This window comes from Cebidichthys violaceus, unplaced genomic scaffold (assembly GCF_023349555.1).
Source record: "Cebidichthys violaceus isolate CVI_PGR_0920_01 unplaced genomic scaffold, fCebVio1.0.p SCAF_14, whole genome shotgun sequence".
NCBI lineage: Eukaryota > Metazoa > Chordata > Actinopteri > Perciformes > Stichaeidae > Cebidichthys > Cebidichthys violaceus.
The window spans coordinates 9,774,349-9,798,733 of record NW_027176307.1 but is presented as its reverse complement, the minus strand read 5'-3'; the positions used below and the strand labels follow the sequence as shown (position 1 = coordinate 9,798,733).

The following is a 24,385-nucleotide window of genomic DNA, read 5'->3' as shown; positions in this document are numbered from 1 at the left end:
ATGCAAGATGCCTAGTTTTTCAGATATCGGGCGTAGAGATTTCTTCATTTTAATGAAACTAGATGGCATTAGACTTGTGGTATCAAAGTGCACAAAAACCCGCTATGCTTCTCTCCAGAAATTCTGACCTGGTTATTCAAGATAATCCAATTATCAATTTTGTTGTGAGCAGTTTCATGTTGTTGTTTCTTTTTTGGCACTTTGCCATCTAGTTCCATTACATTGAAGAGAAGGCAGATATCTCTGCGGGCAATTGATCTAAACTGATACAAGAATATAGATTACATATTAGTCAGTGTACTTATAAGCTGCACTTATTAAAACCCTTGCACATACCGACAACGCAAAAAAAGACTCCCAACCCCTGGACTGCTTTGCATTCTCACTGACAGGATCTCTGAAGTTCTTCCAGAAGACTTTGAGACCCTGCATAGACTGTGTATAAGAAGTGGACTAGTCATGGTGACGTCACCCGTTGGTTTGTGGACTGCTGTTTTGAAGCCTAGAGTTCGTCGATTTCGCCGTCACCATCTTGGATTGCGGCCGTCGCCATGTTGTTTTTTTCACAACCACTGAACAGAAGTTATCATATTTGGAATGCGGAGGAGTGACGTTAAGACACAGACGGCTCTGGTAGCAGCAGCGACCTGTCAATCAAGGTAAGCCCCGCCCTAAAGCATACCCTGCTTTATGGTCTGTTTGACTCTAAATGGACCATAATTTACTAAATGAACATCAAGCTGTACTGAAGAAGACTTGAAACTAGAGATTGAGACCATAAACTCAACTTTACAATGTTTACTGAGGGAATAAATCAAGAGAGAAGTAGAGTCATTTTCTCATAGACTTCTATACAATCAGAGGAGTCGCCCCCTGATGGACACTAGAGAGAATGCAGGTTTTAAGTCAGTTTTGCATTGGCTTCACTTGGCAGAACCGGAGGTTGCCGCCTACTCTATCATATGAACTATGGTTAGTTTCTACATGAAGCTTCTCAAAAGAAGGTTTGTGGATTATCTGGAGTAACCGGGTAATAATTTCTTGAAAGAAACATTGCTGTTCAGTTTTTCAAATTCATTTTGAGTGCGATCTGGTTCAATTACATTCGTGAGAAGGTCAAAATCTCCACTCTGCTTTTTTTGTGATACGTCAGAAACAAACACAATCAAAGTTGGTTTCCCATAAACTAATTGACAATGCAGTTTTGTTGCGTGGGGACGTAATTCTTTAGGCGACCTGGTTGGTCATTTCTTATTTCACTCTCAAAATAGAAAGCAAATGAGCGTATTCTCAAAGATGTTGAAGTGTTCCTTTCAGGCAACAGTATTGGTTGCATTCTAAAATGATCCTTTTGATGTATTCAAAAGGTTGGATGCCAATACGTTCTCCGTGTGTGCTTTCCTAAAATATGCATTGATGAGGATGTAAACATGCATATTTGATTGCTATTTTTAAGAAGTGCAGGCTGCGACAGAGGTTTCTCCTAGCAAAATGTTTAATTTATGCCTGTGCTCTAAATAATGAAACCAGAGGTTCCTGAGTAGGAGGCTGAGGGAACACCACGGTAACAATGGAGAGAGATGGAGAAAGTAAGTGAAAGGTAATAAAATATGAGGGTGACCACTGTATCCTTTTGTAGCATTAACTCATTCCTTATGTATGTAGTACTGTGTGTGTGTGTGTGTGTGTGTGTGTGTGTGTGTGTGTGTGTGTGTGTGTGTGTGTGTGTGTGTTTAGACTTGCAGACTACAGTATAACAACTTACACTCTCATCTCCCCATAATGCCTCATGGGACTTTACCTCATTTCACAAGAAACAGCTGAAGGAAGCGTGGGAAAAACAAATGTGGGAAATATATTGCACTGCCTTTTAACTTTTCATTATTTCAAATGTTTCAAAGCACAAAGAGAAGCCGTTTCAGCTGGAAAAAAAGAGTGAAGACTTTGAAATGCAATGTACGGGCAGCAGCATGATGGGCAAAAAAGGGAATCCGTGATCGGGAGGAGGAACGGAGGAAAAAGAAAAAATTTGTATTCATAGTGGTGGATTACAGATTGCTCCAGCCTGTACAGGGAGTCTTTCATGTTCTTCAAAAACGCAGAATTTGAACCCTCCCTCTGTCCTTGCTATGACCTCATCCGTTGCACACACGTATACCCACATCCTCATACAGTATGCTCATGTACGCACACACCACAACAGCCATGAAAGGCCCAGTCAGATTGCCAATTATCTCTACTGCGAGTGTCTATTTCTGGTTGAGACACCTTATCAAGGGCCGCGCCCAGATCGCTCCCGCATGACACCATCTCCCCTTGCCTCCGCGTCCCGCCGGGTTTGAAAGAGGCCTCGTAAATACATTCCACTCAAACGGCATTGTGTGTGTGTGTGTGTCTGTTGGTGTACGTGTGTGCACACATGCCCGCAACTGCCTGCTCATTAGCAAGCAATTAGGCTGATGTCTCTTTGAAATGTTACTCAGCGAGAATTTGCTTGACAAGCGAGAGCGGCACGGAAGTATAAACAAGTGTCGGGGGGGGGTTAGAAAATGAGAAGTGGAGGGTGGAGGGTGGAAGGTCTTTGAATTGACCTTTGTTTATTTAAGCCGGCAGACCTCATTCAGAGCAAATTCTCATTCACGGGAGGTGCGTCGTCGGACAATAAACCCCTGAAGATGAAGTGGTGGAGGGTTGTTCATGGCACTAATGTCCCTCCAGTGCAAAGTGTGTGTTTAAACGCTGTGAAATGAATTTCCCCCTCTTGACTCAAGTAAGACTTGAACTCAAGCGGGGGAGACAGGCGTGGAGCGGCGAGGGAGATGGAGTGATACGGGGGGGGGGGGCATTTAAACTGTGTGAAGGGGCTACAGAAGCTGTCGTCGCTTGTGTCCTCAGTGGGATGAACATCAATCAGTCGCGCTAATGAAACCTACAATTCATATTCATAAAACATTTCTATGGAAAAAAAACACATTTTTTTACTGTTTTTCCTTCGTCTCTGTCCTCACTCTGATTTCAGACTCATAAGATAAGATAATATCATCATTGCTACCGGCTACAGCTTAATTCTTTCATGACAAAGCAAGCATGTGAATGTGTACTGTGTACCTGCAGGGTGTGTGTGTGTGCAACAGTGACACAGGCAACTCATCACAGACATGTACAGCAAATTTCAGACAGTGTATAGAATAGAGCGTGTGGGTGCGTGTGGACATGAACCGCGTGTGTTTTCTTTGTTTACAGATACGCCTGTTTGCATCTTGTAATGCCTAAGTTAATTCACACATACTCATGAAACGGGTTGTGCAAACAGCTTGGTGGTGTAGTGACTGCTTGCAGGACTACTGTAGCTGACCAGCTAATGGATAACCTGTAGTATGCCAGGAACATGCTAGTGCTGGTTAGTCACGGTGACATTCCTTGTAATTTCTCTGTACTGGACTGTTTACTCCTCCTTTGTATTTTTGTCCTCGGGATTGGACATAATATTAATAATTATAGAGACATTGAAGGGGGGAAATGTGCAAGTTCTTTAAGCTTGATCAAGCTAGAAATATCAAAAAGGGAGAAAAAATGTATTGAGTTCATCAGGGTGTATCCACAAATTTTAAGTTAAAGGTGCAATCTGTGAGATCTGGCCCAAATTTTTGTTTAAAACATTTAAAAAATGACATTGTCAACCAATTGACAATTGAAAGAGAGATGAGAGTGTTGACGGTATGTCAAAAGACGTCTAAGTATTGTGCTGCAAAGAAATTTACTGAAATGAGCATGCTAACCAGCTAGCCCCGGCCCGTTCTGTCAGCCTGAGAGTGATGCTAGTGGTATTACACTAGCACCACTCTGCCCATTCTGTCCTCAGTCCAACATGAGAGGACGAACAAGTAGAGCTGACCCGAGGGCTTGTCAATCACTTTTGCGTTTTGATAGTTTGTTCTTTGAAATTAAATCCAGAGTGGCATAAACAAGAGAGCAACAATTATTTTAATTTCCTCGCCCCCACCGCCGAGGGGAGAGCGGAGCGGTGGCTCCGGGTGACAGACATCACGGTTAGCAGTAGCGGGAGTCACAGCGGGCTGGTGGAGCACTGGGGATAACCTGTATAACGGCTGCAACAGAAAGTTTGCCAATCCAGCAGAGAGTCGGCTACTCTAGCGGGATCGGACCCCGGGCACAGAGATCCAGGGGGAGTTGCTCCAGCTAAATGCTTATTGGAGGTATTTCCTGGAGCCGCTGCCCGCCCTCTTTCCCGCAAATTAGAAATTAGTCTTCTGGTGGCGGGGAGGAAGAAATAAAGGTACAAGTTTTCCATATTGTTGCTCTGATATTAGTAGTTGGTTCTATTTTTTTAGAACTGATGTCTGTGAATTTAGATTGTCTGGACTCAGTAGTAGAGGTGAAACGCAACCCCCTATTTGTCTGGAGCACGTTACCAGATCTTAATGTTTAAACTGGTAACGGAATTCCATGTTAGTAAATGATCCTAGGATGGCAGTGCTGGCAATCACACACAAGGATGCAATGAATACATCCAAAAAAAATGAATGAGCACGCAAACTATCAAAGAGTTTTTGAATACATCAACAACCAGATCCTCAGCTCCTCCAACAACAGCGGCCCTCCTTCTCTTGGAATCGACTACGTTTTTGAAGGCAAAAACATCTCTCCAGTGACAGTATTCACTATAATGTATTATTTCCTCTATGCTGGCTGACATAGAATGGAACATGAATGTGTATGTGTTTTTATTCTTGTACTTGCTACATAGTGAGGACCAAAACAAAAGTAAGGACATCCTCGGAAAGTGAGGACATTTTGGCCAGTCTTCACTTCTGCAAAGGCCTGTTTGAGGGTTAAGACTTTGTTTTATGGTTCAGTTTAGAATTAAGTCTAAGACTTGGGGGTTAGGCATTTTGCTGTGATGGTTTATGCTAGGGTAATTGGCTAGGGAATGAATTATGTCAATGAGAGTCCTCACAAAGATGGAAGTACAGGGGATGTGTGTGTTTGTGTGTGTGTGAAGGGTCCGCACAATGCGAGGTCCCTCCCCGAGGGGGCACACTGACACAAACTGCTAATTAAACCGCCTGGTTTCAAGAAAGAGAGACAGCAACAGAAAGAGACCAAGGAGGGAAGGCTGGGTGGGAGACATTATGCAGGAGTAAATGAGAGACGGATCATATGGATCATGTCTGTAAGTGTGTGAGTGTGTGAGAGAGAAGAAAGGAGAATAATGGTTGGTTAATGTATTTTAGGACAAAGTAATCAACTTGTTGGATTAAAGGGAAGAGATGGAAAATGGAAGATAAAGTTGGGATTTAAAAATTCTATTTCAAAACTAAATGCAACTTCAATGAAAGAAACAATGAATGGTAACCGCTGATAAGACTAATGTAAATGTCAAATGTAACAAAGGCAAGAATGTAAAAATGTTGTACAATCAACTACACAAAGACAGACCTAACTTTGCCTCCTGAATAACTGGATGTTCCATTAGATATCTGTATACACTCAGGGCAATGCATTTAACTGAAACTGCATCAGAAATGTCAGCAGTGGTTTAGTTATATTTCCTTACACTTGCAGTGAGGAGAGGTTCTGTTCCACTTTGATCCCCAACTCCAAAATCAGAAATGCAATGGACAAAAGTGTATATGAGAGGTATATATTGAGTTTTCTATTTTATTACCCCAACCTAAGCTCCTTTTGCCTTTAGGGGAACCAGAAAGTTCACAAGATGTATAAAGTGGGAGATATTTTCTCTTAAGCACATGCAGATCAAAAAACACCACAGCAATGACCACTTGAAAGACTGAATAAATGTGCATTTTCTTTCTGTTACTTCAAAATGTTTTGTGAAATGCAAGCACTTAAAGAATAGTTCAACATTTTGGAAAATACGCATATTTTCTGTTTACTGTTTTTAGAGAGAGTGAGATGATTAAAGATGTCATGACGTGGTTAGCCTGGCTTAGCTAGCTGGCCTTGCTTTATACTCCAAGGTAAGAAAACAAGAACAAAAAAACACCTTAACGCCTCTAAAGCTATTGACGTACATCTTATTATTTAATCGACACACAAACAGCTTAAAAATGAGAACTTGTGGGTTTAGAGTAAGTCAAGTGCTACTCGTCTTTGTGCTAAGCTAGGCTAACTGCTTTTTTTCATATCAATGTGTGACTCAAGTAACTTTAATATATCAAAGTACATTTTCGTCAACGGCCATCAAAGAAATTCTATCCATCAATTGTCATCCACACACTTGCGGTAACCCAGCCAAAAACTTTACCCGTCATGAAAACTTTAAGAGCAACAACAGCTTTGAGAATGTTTTTAACTAATGTCTTTGAAAGAGAAATTGTGCATTTTAGGTCCACGTTTTCGTCTGGAATTGGGCAGCAGTGACGCATTCCATGTGAGAAGCAGGAGTCAAAAGGGGAAAGAAAGGGTTAAGGAAACATGGGAGGCTGATAGAAGAAATAAAAATAAAGAGAACATTAGATGGAACCTTTTGTACCCATTCCCCCGCTGGATTCCTTGATACGTTCTGCATTGCATAATGATATGCAAATATGACAAAAATATGAAAGACGTACTGAGTGGGGAAATCTGGTCCAATGCACTGTTTTCATTGTCTTGAAAAAGTCTTTCAAGCTGAAAAATTATTTTCATTTGCCTCTCAAGAAATCCTCATTCAACCGTCTGTCCGTATCCATCTCCAACTCTCCTCTTTCACCCACTTTGCAATGTTTTCATCAATCTGTCCCCCCACCCCCGCTTACTTCTGCTCATGTATGGAAGTCAATACTCCAGAGAAGCCATACAGTCCAGAGCTCTTAAGTCAAAGTCACCTCCAAACTAAATGCTCGTGCTGTGCCGTACCGCCATGCATTATTAAGAGCCAACTGCGTTAGTAAAAGCCCAAAAGACTCGAGGGAAAGGGATTTAGAGGGCTGGAGCAAATCCTAAAACAACTTCACCGGGGGCGTCTTCCCCATGCTGGCCAACGCAAGAGTACTTTTTTTTTCTCCACAACTTCACAACTTCTCCTGATTGCTGCCGTGGCAATTTTGAGAAGTGATGAAGCAGAACACATTTGCCTGTTTCTTCACTGTGAGAATTTTTGAGAGAGACAAAGTAGTGAAAGGAAAAAAAAAGGGGGGGGGGGGGGGGGGGGGTTGGAGGAAAAAAGCTGGCCAAGGCTAAAAGACTCTTGCAGTTTGTCAATGTAGCGCTCACACTGCACTTGCATATATTGCAAGTGCAATACAGCATGATGTTCATATTTATATATTAACATGTATAAAATCCATTAATGCAGATCGTCACAGTTCAAAGCACAGCATTAATTTATGTATTCATCGTCTGCACGTCCGATTTGTTTACCAGACAGCCTAGGAGAGTAAAGGATGTATAATCCAGTGTATTAACCTGTGAATTGACTATTGTTAAGAATTAATATTCAGTAAGCCGAAATAAATAAATGTTCCCCATTTAAATAGCACTCTGGATACACAGAACCACCAAAAGCCTAAATCCCTGCATTAACCTGAAAAAGCCTTTAAATAGGGATAAACTGAAGTGAACACTATGAGCTGTTGGCACCCTGCTCTCCTAATGATAACGTTGCAATCCAACGAAACTGTATGACGTTTCGTGGGAAAAGTATTTTCTTCCACATGACGTTTGTTTTTGACATAGCACAAATATGTTTCTTTCGTGTTAAACTAAATCAAACTTAAATAACGTAACAAACTTTTTTTAAGTCAAACCATGATGTTTTTACTCAACATAACCAAGTAGTTTTGTTGCATTTTTGTTTTGTAATGTTTCTATTCACAACATTGACAACGTGTTTAAAACTGCGAAGAAGCTATTTTTTTTAAGAGACAAGCTTTAAGAATATATTTTTCTAGAACTGATTGTAGAAATAAAGTTGTGATGGTTGAGATGGTTCGGTTTCAGGAGAACGTTAGAAACGGCTGGCTTTGGGACCGATAACTATTTGTAGATTCCATGTTTATCTTCGGATGTGGCTTGTTGCTTTTATTTTATTCATATTTGGATTCAGGAATTTGTTTGTTAAAAAGATGATCATTCATACTTGATGGTTTGGCCCCAAGTCCTACGATAAGAGTCTGCTTTTGAGCCAGGAAGTGAGGAGAGGAGGGCGTACGGAACTGATATGTTGCCAACTTGCTTGATTAAAAGTTAATGGAGAAAGAGAGGAGAGGGAATAGAGACAGGAAAAGACAGAGAGTGAGAGATCATAAATGACGACGATGATGATGATAAAATAATATAAAGAACATTTTTACAGAAGGGAGAGCAAACCTACCGCATGAAGTGGATTGCCCTGATCAATCGGCACCTTGAAGTCAGTCTGGAGCTCATCGAAAGCCGTTATCTGAGAGGCAGAGAGGGAAAGACGTGAACACTGTAATCAGTAAAATAGAGGCACAGTACAGAATGAAATGTCTCACTCTGAAAGCACCACATCATCATTATCATCATCATCATCACCAGCCTCCTGTGTGTCACACGACCAGCAACGCAGCATTGAGAATGCATGCAGGGCTGCATGTTATTACAGTTATCTCTACCCAACCCCTTCTCTAAGAAATTACATTCCATACAACTTAACTGCATTCTCAATTGTATATTTTCTTTCCGATTACGGTCAAATTGTAAATTGAAATGCAACAAAACCACTTGGTTAGGATTTAAATAAAAGATATTGGTTTGGCTTAAAATAAGTACGCCATGTGCTGTAAATGACGGACGTAGGTAAAAAATAAGTCAGCATTTTGGTTTTACTTGTATTACTTAGTATTATTATATAATACTCTATATTTGTGACCCATCACTGAATCTTTGGTAGGAACCAATGCGTTTTGGTTGGAGTAGAAAAGTCAGGAAGCAGTGAGAGAGAGCGCTCACACAGGTTTTGGTCTTTTTGGGGGATTTGTTGACAATGTATGATCTATGATCCATGTTCTATGCGTGCATGTGGATTGTGAGGCTGGCACGTGTTTTGTGTGATGCAGCGGCTTGGAGCCCGAGACAAATTTCCTTGCAGGGCGATAAAGTATAACTTATCTTATCTTAAGATGGCAGCCGTATCCTTTAATGTTGTACAGACAGATTGATGGAACATTCCAGTTCTTGTTATTTAACTGTTTCCTCCAATCTGTTGCCCTGTGCCTTCAGGTTCAACATATCTCAATTTGACTGCAGTGTTATTACGTCGTTAAAACATTAAAAGTCTACCTTTTTTCATTTGTTGAAAAAAAGGTAGACCAATCATTTTCAAAATGCACAACAAGTTCTTATCGAACGAAATATGTATTCTTTCTTGGCGTTTAGACTTTCAAACAAGCCGGTCTTTGTCAACAATTTTCCGAAAGGAATGCAGATAATAAAGAATATTTGGAGCGCTGCGGAACGTACAGCTCTGTGAGCGAGGGGCGTAAAGTCTAGCCGCACCACTCCGCTCACTTGCCCTGGTAACAGTATATCAGCAGCGTCTGCTGAATAAACCAATCCACACGCTGCACTGTCAGGAAGAAGAAAAAACAGCCCATGATGTGGACATACGTAGCTGGAGATTTCTCTAAGTTGCTCTGTACCCACACCCTCCATTTTAGAATCAGCTCCTCACCCTCGTCGTCATTAACATGATCCGCTCCAATTAAAATGTTGGACGAAATCTGCCCAGAGGCACAACATTTGCATGCAAGAGACTTCGAAATCACAACCTCTTGAATTGGCTGTCATTTGATCCTGCCGCCCACCCACTGCTGCATTGTGGGACAGCTCTAAGCAATAACAACGGCGAAGTAATGATGAACAGTGGATAGAATACGCAACAGTTCCATTGGTGTTGCAATGGAGGCAATTGCACTACAAAGACAGCTGTCATTGCTTGACTAGTTAGGCCTCATGAGGGAAATGTGTGTGCGTGTGTGTGTGTGTGTGTGTGTGTGTGTGTGTGTGCGCGTGTGTGTGTGTGTGTGTGCGTGTGTGTGAGTGAGACTGCACGAAGAGATACAAGTGTATCAGTCAGTGCAGCCGCATATGAGCTACGCTGTGTGTCTCTAGTATGTGTGCACCATGGGGGAACTGTACAATGTGAGAGCAGCATGAGGATATCACTGTGTGTATGTGTGTGTGTGTGTGTGTGTGTGTGTGTGTGTGTGTGTGTGTGTGTGTGCTCAAAGTAAGAAAAATGGATTATTGTTTGAGTGGTACAAAAATGTTATCCATGCATTGTGTGCTATGTGAGGTAGAAACAGAGGAGGCAGTGGCATATGCGTTAGTACATTTGAATGTGTGTGTTAGCCCCAGTGTGGGGAATAAACATCAGAGAGACGGCAGAGGTTCGCACCAATCCCGGGTTATTTCCCTGGGCTCGCCCCCACACTGACAGGCAGCTCTTTACATGTTATTTCCCAATGGATCGTAACAGTGATCCTGGCTCATTGCCTCGCTCTGTTACAGTGTGTTAGCCTCCCTCGGGCTGCTCCTCATGGGCGGTGGGAGCACACACACACACACACACACACACACACACACACACACACACACACACACACACACACACCACACACACACACACACACACACACACACACACACACAAAAACACAAAAAGTCTTCATGGGTGCATAAATCCTAGCAAAGGCTATACTCATGCACAGGAACACACTCCATAGAGACACGCGCACATAAAGGTGCAGTAGAAATACTCCACCTATACATCCTTATGTGCAGCCCACGAGAATAACATTATAGACTGGATATCAAAGCTTAAAGGATCATTCAAATGAGTATGACTGGTGCTTTAGTCTTTTTCAGTTCCCTCACTTACAGTATGATAGTGCTCAAAAGTAACTGTGTCTTCTCTGTGTCATAATTGCTGAGTAGGCATGGGACGATAGGAAAATATCATGTCACCATTATCCTGGCCAAAAAAATCATCAAATAGGACATACCTTTTTTTACTGAACACCCTATTTATTGAAAAACTGAAAATCAATCAATCTTAAATAAGGTAATTACAAATCACATGGTCCCCGCCTAAATAAAGAATATAAAAATAGCCATATTCCATGGGTCTGTTCTTTCTTACATGATAATTATTGTATTGTTTTCTCTAATTTTCACCTGTCTGCCACAATAGAGAGATAGACAGCTGTTTCAAGTCACTCATGTGACAACATTCATAATTACCAAGAAAGTCACCACGATCGGCCTATTGTGCTTGTTATAAACGCTCTTCGTGGTGATATCCTAAATTATCTCTACTGCTGAGCTGTGAAAACATGACAAAATTACAAAAATAAAGTTTGATGACGCAATAAACAATGAGTGCTAAGACAATATGACCGGTTGTAACAGTTTATCCAAATAACATAAACTACCTCATTCATTCATCAGCCCATCCTTTTTCCGCTTCTTACCCGGGACTCCATCGAACAGGCAGCAGATTAAGCATGTTAGACCAAACATACTTCTACATCCACTAGCTTTTCCCGGGACCAGAGGCCAGTTTACGACTCCACCCTTTTTCTGGGTCGACCATGGGTTCTTGTCCCAGTTATGCTCATATTCAGAGTACCTCCAGGAGGTAACATAATCAGATGTCTGAATTGCCTCAACTGGCGAACTTGAGGAAGAAGAAACAGTGGTCGTACCCCTAGATCCTTGTCTGAGGGTGAGCCCAGGCATCCTGCGAAGGAAACTAATTTCAGCCCATTATCTGTGATCTCATTCTTTCATTCACAGTCCAAAGCCACTGGCCATGGATAAGCGTTGGGATGTTGATTGACTTGTTCATTTGGAACTTCACTTGTAGGCCCTACTTCGAAGATTCACAACCTTATCAGAGGGGAGGGCTCAGAACAAGAGTAATCAAGGAACCTGTAAGTGGAAACTACATAATGAAACCAGCTTGCTTCTCCTAAAACCAGGGCCAGAAAGGGAACTCGTCCTAGGCAAAATGATCCTGGGAAACGGCTCAGAACAAGAGTGACTTAAGAACCCTATCAGAGTGGGAACTTCTGAATGAAATCACTTTGCTTTGATTAGGAAACTGGGTTCTCCTAAAGCCGGGGTCGATAAAGGAACTCGTCCAAAGGCAAATTGGAACCTGGGAAGTGGTCAAATAGGAGTTATGCAAGAACGCCTATGGAGTGGAAACTTCAAAATAAAGTTTACTGTCTTGGATAAGGGAAAGTCAGGACCATCTCCTGAAGCACGGCATGGGAGGGCTGCTCAGGCATACCCATGGGGCTCTGGCTACAAAAGCTAGCTAAATAAACCTGATAATGGCAAAAGTGGGTAAACATCTCTCATTGCACAGGAAAACAACAGTAAGTTGAATCACCAACATTCGGTTGAAAGTTTAACCATGAAGTCGGTATTCTTTATTCCCTGTTCCAAATATGAGCAACCAGTTCAATGTTTTTATTACCAATTGATGGCTAAAATGACGAAAATAATCTTTCCTAAACAGAATGTAATCCTGTTGATATTTGGCAGTTAAGTCAGTCATGATCAGAAGCAATATTTTGCTGACCAGGGGCCCAAAACTCAAATCTGTGACGCGCTCAGAGGGTGATTCCTGCTGCAGATCTGCTGGCAATGACTATGGGTTCTGTTTTTGCAAATCCAGTTCTATTTTGATGTGGCAGTTCCCTTTAACAGACTGCTTTGAAATCAAGGTTGGCTGGAAGCAACAGCAAACCAACTGGCACCCTCTGCTCCTCGCTTGGAATGCCAAATTCAGCACAAACAGTGTGTTTTAATGCAGACTGTGGCTGCTGGAGGACTGACACCTTGCTGTGTGTGTGTGTGTCTGTAAGGGAAAGAGAGATGGATGTAGCCTAATTAGTTGGGTTTCATGTTGATGTGAATATGCGCTCATTGTCACCGTCTTTCAGTCAGTTGAAGCTATGACCAACCAAAAACATGCTTTTCCCTCCATGCAGCCTTCAAGACATTCATATGGAAATAACCAGATTGAAAACAACGGCAGCAATCAGAGGAACCTACACTCTAATGTGAAAGACTACAAGGTCCACTTTAATTATTTAAAATCTTGTTTCAATTATTCATTGGTATTTTAAACCCACTCACCATGGGTTGATTTTCGGAACAACCATTCCTCATCAACCTCTTATACACACGGCACCAAACCCTCCGCCTAAAATACAGGCAGCCTATTAAGATGTGAACAATGCTGGACTTCATGCAATCTGTCGGTTTCCCTGCATTAACCAACAGACAATTATATAATTTTAGTAATCAATATTTAACCATTTGAAAATAAACTGCGGGAGATCATTGTTTGCATTAAAATAAAAACCATAATAGCAGCAACATTCATTCATTATTTGCATTGGAAAGCCTAGATAGTAATCTTATTTACAAAAACGTCAAAAACTTTTTTTTTCATTAATTATCGTGATTCTTTGACTTACAGAAGATAAGATAAGATAAAATAATCCTTTATTAGTCCTGCAGTGGGGACTGATCCTTTTAGCTTAGGTTGTAGGCCACAGATTTTAGGGATATGAGGCATTTAAAGAAATGACATAACAATAAGCAAAAGTAAAAATGCTTAAGGGGTGAATAATCATATGTTAGGGACACAAAAAAATCGAAACGGCTATAGTTTGGATACCTTACAGACAAATCCATATGCAAGGATTCTCGCTCAGGTACGGATTGCTTGCTTCAGATACATTATTTTAGGAAGAGCTCAAGGGAAACCTCAGTTTCTAGGAACAGTTCCATTGTTGACTGTAAAACAACACTGCACATACTAAACTTCTCTGTCTCTGCATTTTATTATCCGTTTTATCCATCTAAGACTTTATAAGGAGAATCTAAATATCCTCTATTGCATACTGCCCATACTACTGGCTCTCATGCACTGAGAATTGGCTTGTGTTTTAATCGCTAACATGCTCTAGTCAGTGTCGGCCTGTATCTGTGCTGAACACCTTGGCAGGGGGAGACAGCTGGAGAGGGCACTTTCCCCGATGCTAATAAACACTGCCGGCACCGTTAACCCCTTCCTTCGCTGTGCTGGGATCAAATGAAACAAATCTCTTCCTTCCAGAAAATTCTGTTCGCACAAATTCCGCTGTCAGGACTTTCTGTGAGGCACCGATGCCGAATGATAAGCACGTGTGCCGCCACAGTGATGTTAAATATTTGACAGAATATCAACTGAGCATCAAAACATAGTCCAAAAACATTATGCTGCAGTGACATTACAGCAGGACAGAAACATTGATTCCAACCTCAGAGGCAATGTTGTGAAGGTCCATATTCCATGGTCCATGTTCATACCTACAAACTGGAGGTCACCAAAGGACAGTAAGCATAACAAACTTAAAGGGCCGGTGTGCAGCATTTCAGGGGATCTATTTGCAGAAATGGAATACAATATGAATATATTATATAATAATATATAATATTATATAATTTTATAATATTATAATTTTAATTCCATTTTATTTGAAATTTTGTAATTTTTAGGCAGCCTTCGAACATCTGGCTGGGGACAGCAGATGACAACTAGCCTCTCTGGCTAACTCTGGCTCACCTACAGTTTCACTGTCGATTGGTGTGCATTGTCCCTGCAAAATAAATAAACAAATAAATAAATAAATAAATAATAATATAATCATAACTATGTTTTCATTGGTGTATAATTGGCTGAAACTAAGAATCTTTGTGTTTTTGTTCGCTTAGAATGTATATATATCTACATAAGGAGTGGGTCCTCGTTATGGAGTCCACCATGTGCAGATTTAGTCATTAATTGATATTACATCATGTAAGGAAGTGGCACTCAACGTCAGCTATCAGAGGCTTAATTTAGGATGCAGTCCAAAACTTAATATTAATAGATAAACTGTTACTATCTCAGGGTAGCTACGGAGTTCTTGTCATAGTGTACAGCGAATGATCATTTCAATTCAAGTTTTTTATAATTGTAATATGTATTGATCCATTAATTAACAATCCATCACACTAAACTATTAAACAGACCCATAAATGGATACATGAGGAATAGAATGAAGTGAATAAGGATGAATGAATGAGGAGAATGAATTAGGATGAAATGACAAGGATGATGTGAGCAGGTTGAATCAGTGTCTCATATCATTGATGAATGTTAGACAATTAAATTTGTCCTTTGACGTTTTTCAATTCAGATAAGCAGTTTACCGGTAAGCAGTTATAGTTAATCAAGCACCGGGAAGATTGTGAAAAAATGTCATCTCAATTTGAATTTAAGGGAGATTTACTCCCTTAGACTACATTCGGTCTAAAGCGTATTGATCTATTTATTAATTTCTGGATTAATCTGGCCTCTAGTTTCTGAAGTTAACTTATTAACTGACATAACTTATTAGCTGAGATCAAATTTATTTAGGTTTAGTAACATCAATGGTTGCAATTTCTCTTCGGGCATCTCGTCATTTTCTATCTGGCTGGGTTTATTTGGATCGTACTCTTCCATCTCTTTTCCTCTAAACTCTGTCCATTTTTTCATTTCACCTTATTTTTAATAATTAATACTAATTAACTTACAGTACAAATCACTTGGCTGAGAAACAGATGGGAGTTTAAAGGCACCGCTCCTCCCTCGTGGAACCTCTGTGAGCCGCTAGAGGCCACCAAATTCTCCACACCGTTCCTTTAAGTGACAAACCAATGAACTAGTGAAAGCAATTCAACCATTACATGGCTATTCCTACCTTGGTATCATGACTAGAGTATGAACATACAAGGTCGAAAATAGATCGAAAGAATAAATGCTTTCACAACTTAGATCTATATATTCCTGCTTATTTACACCGACCTGCTTATGATCAGTGCTGCTATTCCTTTGGCACAACCGTATATGAAAAGGAGACTATGGATTTCTCCAGCAGTCTTTACATGGAAGTAAAATCAATGCAAATCCAGTTGATTCTAAATCCATGAATCCTCAAAGACTTTACCTTGTCAATTGTGATCACTTGGCCCAGAAACCAAACATACCCACAAAGAAAAAGCTGGAATAGCGATTTGTCTGATGTTGCAAGCAATGTGAAGAGCTAGTGAGGTGACAGTTGATGTAAGAAGAAAGAAGAGGGAAAAGCAGGGATGACGACGATCTATCGCACAACCCTACAGTGTACGCACCGTGCCGCGGAACAACAGAAAACAGTGGAGTCAGAATGATGGATGAGGAGCCAGCGGAGGTTAATGAACATGTGGATCGATGCAGAGCCAACCGAGCTATACACTGAACGCCACCTCTATTACAGCCTCCAGTGCCTGGTGCCAGAAAGCCCTGTTGACTGTTTGCTTCATTGAGATTACGATCAATTTGTATCACCTATGCATTTCTTCCCCCTGATGTCTTACTAGGGCACATTGGGCCCCAGCTACTTCCTCATTTGTACAGTTCAGGGAGCGAGGTGGAAAATCACTGTGGCTCTGCATGTTAAGTGCTAGCTGAAACCCAGAGGGCATGAATTCACCTCTTTTTGTATTGTCGTTAACAGGCGTGTCTTCACCTTTTAGCTCACATCTTTTACTTTATACTCTCTTGGGTTTTCTCTTATGCTGACACTGTGCGTTAAGGTGCTCAGAATTAAGCTTTTGGGCTTTTATTAAACATCATTACCGCTTTCCCTCACATCGTTCCTGTCCTTTCAAAATAACATTTAACAGACATTATGGCATTTTCAAAGCCACAGAGGTGCTTTTTTCAAAGTAATGCAAGAAGTACTCTTTAATTCATTACATTACAGTCATTTAGCAGACTCTTCTATCCAAAGTGACTTACATTTCAGTTTCTATCTACACACTGTAGATGCAGCTATGGAAGACATTTTGGGGTTAAGTGTCTTGCTCAAGGACACATTGACATGAGACTAGGGGATTTGAACCGCCAACCCTCTGATTGAAAGGCGGCCCTGCTCTCCACTTGGCCACGGCCACCCTATTTGGAATGCAAAGCAAACTTTATGCTGGGCCCGACTACACACAAGAGATTGAGACCATAAACTCATGTTTACAGGGTTTACTGAGGTAATAAATCAAGAGAGAAGTAGAGTCATTTTTTCATAGACTTCTAAACAACCAGAGGAGTCGCCCCCTGATGGACACTAGAGAGAATGCAGGTTTAAGCCACTTCTGCATTGGCATCACTTTTCAAACCTGGAGGTTGCTGCCTGTCTGACACACTATATGATTCTCTCCATTGAATTTCCCCTTTAGTGTTTAGTAAATATTGAATGAGTGACTTATTTTGGATACAGCCAGAAACAGTAACAATAACAAGTGGAAAGCTCAATGTACTTCATCTTTATTTCGTTGCTGTTATTAAAACATGAATTATCCAGATGAAGATAGTACAAACTTTGAGTGCCCTCCCCACATGAAAAGCATTACTCGCTGTGACTGAAGTGGTCTGTTCTTCTGTCTCCAGTTAATTATTTCACTCTTGATCTCTTTATCTATTTTTGCGTTCGCATCCCATGCTGTCAACCTTGTCTCCTAGAAAAGCTTGATCCACCTCAGGTTGTTTCTCTCACCCTAGCAGGAAACTTCAGCCCCTCTACACACAACTTTAATTTTCCTTTTATCGCTCCTGTCGTCCTTTGATCTCTCCATCTGTATTGCTGGCCAGTTCCGCATCTGCCTTTTCCTTCCTTTTCATGTCTGATCATCATTTTGTATTCTACTCCAGTCATCCATCCAGCAGTCCAATCTGCCCTGGTCTGAACTCCCAATAAGCAAAATCCGTAGTCTTTCTGGTCCTTCCCCCCTTTTCCTCCCCATCATACCAAAACTTCTCCTGCAGCAGACACTGCCTCGTCCCTCTTACATCTATTTCCCTGTGACTTTGACTTGACCAGTCTATCCCCAGCGGACCTCCACAGTAGATGTCTGAGGCGTTGCAGATCCTGAGAACAAGCTCCGGCCTCCGGGCACACTGAGGAAAGTAGCACAGAGCATGCTTGGCTAAATACCTCTCTTGGATTCAATCTTTCTTCCACACTATCACATCTGTGTCTGAAGCCAAATCAACCTTTTGAAATATGATCCCTCACACTTCATCTCCTTTATAAATGCATTGCTTCAAAGTCCGTCTCCACTGTCCCACACCCTCCCTCCTGCACATAGCAACCCATGCTCCATCACCAGAACACCATGGCGACAGTAACAGACGACGGACAGTGACGGTTGTTGAGCGTGAATGATTATTTGCACGACACCTCCGTTGAACCCGGGAATGCCCTGTACTTGTCAAAATCTCAGTCTGATGCAAAGTCCCCGAATCCATCCTGAACCACGCGTGAAACCCTCATGTGCGATGTCGCCTCAGCTCTTGCTTTGTGAGTTAATTCTTTGTGGATAAAGGGAACACAGGTAGAAGGGACAGGGTGAAGAGAAAAGAGGAATAACAGCATTCCTCCCTCGCTGCCAGGGCCATACAGAGGATCCAGTTGGCCTCCAAAATCTATATATGTATCCTGTTGCCTTAAAGTGACAATTGGCAATGGTGGAGGAAGTATTCAAATCATTTACTCAATGATAAGGTTCGTAATTTTCTTCAATATAATTTTTGTTATATTTGGTAAAATTCTTACATCCCGACAGCAATCAATGATTCAAACGCTCTGACAAAAAAAAGAAACAAATCTGGTATTTCTGGCTGTCGCAGGACTGCAATAAGCCCAGGTCTTCCTGCCTAGCTGTCAACGGATTGCACTCTGACCGTCCACTCATTGCTCGCCACCGGTTCTTCTGAAAGCCTTTCTATTGCTAACAATAGCCATGTTCGTTTTTTACGTTCATAGTGATGTAATTTGGAGAAGTGACTTTGGAGGGAGGCCTGAAGGGACGGTCTGTCAGTTTTGCCACTTTCTCACTTGATTTAGCAGCTTTTGGAGCTAGTGCTGCTAGCTGCCTTCATTGCAAACGAGTTGGCAACATTGGACTTGGTTTTACAGTTGAGTCATTTTTTTATTTTTTTTTTATCTAGCGTACTCTTGCAAGTTTGTCAAGATAACCAACCCTACCTTTAAGTAAACATAGAGATACTACTACTGAAAAAATATATAGAGAATTTCTTTTTTTTTTTTAAAAGGTGGTACCATCGAAACTAATCAAATTACTACAAACCAGACCCCTTAGTGGTCCTGGTGGTTCGGGAATACTGGGGACGTAGCCCACTTTGCTTTCTGCTTTGTGGGGAATTCAGTCGTACTTGTTGCTTCATCCGTGTGGAATAAGCTTTCACACCTCACCGCACCTTACATGTACTAAATACCACTGGCACATTACAATGGAAACCCCGACTGGGAGTGTAAATGATACTTTGACATCCTGCCCTCTGTCCCACTGCCAGGACAGACCTCTGCATCATATCTGCACCACGGGGCTTTCCCATCTGTCAGAGGAGCGCCGGAGGAGTGTGTGGCTGGCTCCCGGCTTTAATGACACTTAGAGCACATTAGGGGCTGTGGTTACATGGGAGGAGAGGCGCTGAGCCGTAGAGCTCGGGGGGGAGGTCACAGTTCACAATGTATGTTAATTAAAATGGCTTCGTAATCGCTTACGTGAGCTCTCCCACGGGTGACTGATTTTATGTTATGAACAGAAAAATTATGCCAATCGCTGCAGCTTGTGTGAAGCGAACCGTCAACCATCATTGTGCTTATCATCAATAATACATTTATCGTCTATAATGGACATGTATGTCTTGCACAGTCACTTAAGGAGTTACAGCCTTAAACCTGTCAGATGGATGGATGGATGTAAGGAAAGAAAGAAAGTATAACATATTAATGCTCACATTTGAATTCATACAATCAGGGGTTTAGCTCCTACAGGTTCACTTGGTCTGGTATGACCATTAGCTCATGTTGGCTAATGTTCATACCACGACCGTACTTGAAAGTTGGGTGGTATAGTGACGGTATTGAAAGGGGTCAAGCAAACATAACTTTCATCATGGAGTCGGCTGTTAGTGTCCTGTGTGAAACCAAAGTCATCGTTGACTTGAGGCAAGTTACACGTTACTTAAGAAAGTCTGCTAAGGGCGGTTATTTATTTACACTAGTTACGTTCTTACGTTATATTTTTGTGTTACATCGTTCCGTTATGTCGCTGCATTACGTTATTGCATTACGTTATTGCATTACGTTGTTGCATTACGTTATTGCATTACGTTGTTGCATTACGTTATTGCATTACGTCGTTGCATAACGTTATTGCATTACGTCGTTGCATAACGTTACTGCATTACGTCGTTGCATTACGTTATTGCCTTACGTTGTTGCCTTACGTTGTTGCATTACGTTATCAAGTTACGCTGTTATATTATGTTGTTACGTTACTTTGCCACGTTAAGTAACTGTTAATTGTTGTCTAAACCTAACCAATCGTTTTACAACGTTAACCACGTGGCATTGTGTGTTTCTGGAAGTGTGATACAAGACTGCTATGAAACATGCATTTTTGTTTCAGAAACCTCGACTTTCAGCGTATCCTGTGCTTTGCAGAAATATACATTGTCAAAATTTTTACGGTTTATGGGTTGCTCGTCAAATGTGCATGTCGTTCCACCTATTCACCTCAGAGATACATTATATAATCTTAATTCATTTGTAAACCTATGGACTTAAATAGTTCATTTGTGTTTCATCAAAATTTCTGCTCTTGTTCAAATCTTTCTGCACATTCAAAATACAACCCACACACTTCTCTGAGAAGTCATAATATTTTGAGGAATCTGTAATGTTATGACAATAATGTCAGAATAAAAAAGAAGAAAAAGATCCAAGTGGATCTTTGAGACGTAGCCTCTGCAAGGGCCTGTCAGAATTAGCTAACAAATGACTTCACTCCAAAGATAATGCAAACGAGTTCGCTCAAATATTGGTAGGCACAACTCTGTCTTCCCAAAATATCCACATGCAAATATACGTCCTTGGTTCCCCCCTCATTACCCGACCTGTTCTTACTTCACACCTTAGCCCGCCATGAGTCCAGGGATGGTCAGAGAGAAAACAGATTCACTATAATAGATATTCCAAAGAAAGCCAACACGTCGTCCCTTTATTTACAAGAGTCTTAACTGAATGGCCTCACAAACAAGTGGAACAGAAGAGGAATCAGTTACATCCTTCAAAACAAGTTAAACAAGAAATGTATTTGCTCCTTAAAATGGGTGGAGTAGTAGATAATGAGCTAATTAACTTGGCAGTATATGGTTTGATTTATTATGTCCAATTAGTGACAGAAGTCCTTCTGTGTGCAGTCATTTCTCATTCCCTGACTTGGATGACTCAGGCGCTGGTGCTACCTGCTGACAGGTCTGGCAATATGTTTGAGTCAGAGCAGTCCATTATTCATTTTCTCCCATCATCTTTTCTCTGTGGCCTGGCTGTTTCATAGCCTCATTCATTTTATGTTTATTTACACTTAGTCACTTTATTTATAGCTTGATTTTTTACCCTGGGTAGTTTAGCTCAGCACACTTGTTCACCGACCAGCAGCTGGTCGGTGCGTTGCAATGTAACCTTTTAGGTCAAGTGGCCGCTGTGGCAGCAGGGTTCAGTGGTTTCAGCAGTTCTTTGAAACAAGAGTTCTTGGAATTCAAGAAACTAAAATTACCGCTTTGTCAGTTGTTTGCCTCCGCCAACCAGTGGAGTTGCAGTTTACGTCCATGTTTGTGCAAAATGTCTTTATTTCATCTATAAGACATTTGTGTGAAATTGAGTTATGGACAACAATTAGTTTTGTGCGTTTACATGACCGTGACCTTCAACCACCAAATTCAAAACAGTTTTTTAGACCTTTGACCCAAGTTTGAAAAAATTCCCTCAAGGAGTTTCTGGTATATTGCAATCACGTACAGAAACCTTGCACACTTTGACACGTTTTATAATTTTTTTTGTAGTAAAATTCCGCAATACGAATTAAAACAAAATAACTAACAATACGTGGGTGGAGTGGATAGCGCTAGTTGCAAATGGGGCTAATGGATGAATGACGTTAGCAACGAGCTATCGTTTAGCTGCCTAGAGCACATCACTACTGTCTAATCTTTACTACATCCTTTTCTTTTGCGACCGTCTCCGATTCCAAGCTCTTCTTCAATCACCTGCCACAATATACCTTTAAGTTCCACGTCTCTGTATCGTTTATACTTTGTCGCAAAGTGCTTTGTGCCTGGAGACAAATTAACGAAGTGAATCAGCTCATCAGATCCCATTATACATGATGACGTTTGCATGTACAGTAGCTCTGAGTGGTCAAACGACTCTTGATGGTTGGCGATCGAAGAAATCGAACCTTGTTCCGAAATCTTTAATGGCGGTCGAAAGTCGTTGTGTAACCGTGATTGACACATTTTGGATGAAAAATAAGAATTTTGTGTGCAGACATCTTTACAGTGCAGCCTCGGCTCCGCCGAACGCTTCCACCTGCTCCACACATTCCCACCTCAGCCGTCTCCGTAGTCATGTCTCCTCACAGCGAGGAGCTGCCGGCTTATTGCAGCACGTCTACGCGTCGCCTCGAACCGGGAATCAGTGGAGGAGGCATCTCTGCCGTTTCTGCCGTCTTAAGCAGAATGCAAAATGAAGCCTGGTGCGATGGATGTGTGGATTATTGCTGAAGCTACAGAAATAGCGTGTTTCTGTTGTGATCCTTCCAACCGGCGCTGAATACATCACAGACTGAACTGAAGGCGCCGTCGTGGTTTCTGTTCCTCTATAGTATCTTTCCGTATCAGCTTAGTAGTAGCTAGCATCATAAAGGTGCTTTCATTTGGCCTTTTTGGCTTTTTTTTTTTTTTGCATGCCCACTACAGTTTTAACTACACTATCACGGGTGTCTGCACTCTCACTGCCCTGGTCTCTTTATTTCTGCCCTGCGAGCAGGCACATGGGTCCACTCTCTGACGGACGGGCAGACCCGACTGTTGGGCGTAATTGCCGGAGGATCAGTCATCCCAAGTGCATCAGGTCTGTCGCTGTTCCCATGCAAAAAGGCATATTCGGGACAATAGGCTGGAAGACCTGACCCAAATCTGTCTTTACATAAGGCCCCTTTCTGCATGATGGAGATGTGGCTCAGGGAGCAAATAATTAGATTATTCAAATATAATAACACAGTCGGTCACATTGGACGCTGGTGTGTATCGCTGAGCAGTGGGTTGATTAAAGGCAGAGGAAGCAGAGCAGGGTGGATGCGAGAAGGGGGGGTCACTACAATATATTCCCTAATTGATGTGGAAGGAAGGCCATTTAATTCATCTAGGATGCTGCGCAGGGTTGCAAGCGTTTCTGCATATAGCGAATTAGGTCAGCAAAGTATAGCCACATATTAGGGAAGTGGTGAAGACGATGGACGCATGCATGAAGGTACAGGTGCGCACCTGTCGTATCATTGAGGGAAACGTCTTCCAAATAAATCCTGCCAGTGTTTACCAGCGTGAAATCCAAAAAAAAAATACACACTTGAAGAGGAAAGGGGCTGTGGGGCTTTTCTGACTCCGTTACGCACAAATGTCACACCTGCGCGTTCAATAAGGAAGCGATGATCGGATCCATCCGCGGGTTATTAAACACAGAAAAAAGCCATATGATGCTCATTCTGAGGTACTTACGTGCCATATTGCGAAGAAGATCAGGGACACACAGAGGACCAGAGACAGCATGTAGCAGAAGGCAGCAAAAGTGAACATAATTGAAAGGGGAAACGGCGGATAATTTCCCAAAGAAGCACGATCCCGCTGGCAAACATCTAAAACAACAACAACAAAAAGAGAGGAGGAAAATAAAGGAGGAGGAAGGGGAGGGAGAGACAGGAAGAAAGTTCTCACGGTGCCATGAGACGCCGATGCGTTGCCGGCACCATGACTTCGTCCCCCTTTTGCAACGTTTGCAACAAATTGTTGCAGGAAAAAACAAACCCTCCTCTCCAGACGGATCGTTCCGCGCGTCCAGGCGGCGGCGGCGGCGATGTGACTTCGGAGTCAGAGCTGGTCTCAAATCAGTGAGCTCGGCACGATCGGCGTCGTTGAGGTGTAATCATAGAAAGAAAAAAAGAAAAGGCTCGCGCTCTTCTCCGAGATGGAGGTTATTAATGTGAGGAGGTTTGTGCGCAAAGCCGTGCAGGTAATCCATTCAGCAAGCAGCAGCTCTGTGCTCTGTGTCTGTGCTGTGGTGATGGTGTGATGAGGAGAACTCCCCCCGCCACCTCGTGCGTAAAAAAAAATAAAAAATATAGTGTTTTCTCTCCCTGACAAACCTATCAGCAGCAGCGGGGGGGGGGGGGGGGGGGGGGGGGGCGT

The 24,385-nt window shown here is 41.9% G+C and overlaps 1 protein-coding gene across 6 annotated transcripts in view; it reads right to left on the bottom strand.

Annotated features, from left to right (window-relative positions):
* The window catches only part of cnih3 (cornichon family AMPA receptor auxiliary protein 3), a 76,714-nt gene extending 52,845 nt beyond the window's left edge, over positions 1-23,869 (bottom strand). For all 6 annotated transcript variants that reach the window (XM_068708752.1, XM_068708749.1, XM_068708751.1 and 3 more), the window contains exons 1-2: positions 23,699-23,869; positions 8,339-8,407 (exon numbers count right to left, since the gene is read on the bottom strand). In XM_068708752.1, coding sequence (XP_068564853.1) covers positions 8,339-8,407; positions 23,699-23,776 — 147 coding nt within the window. In that variant the 5' untranslated portion in view covers positions 23,777-23,869. The remainder of the gene's footprint in view (positions 1-8,338; positions 8,408-23,698) is intronic.
* Positions 23,870-24,385: the final 516 nt, after the last annotated feature.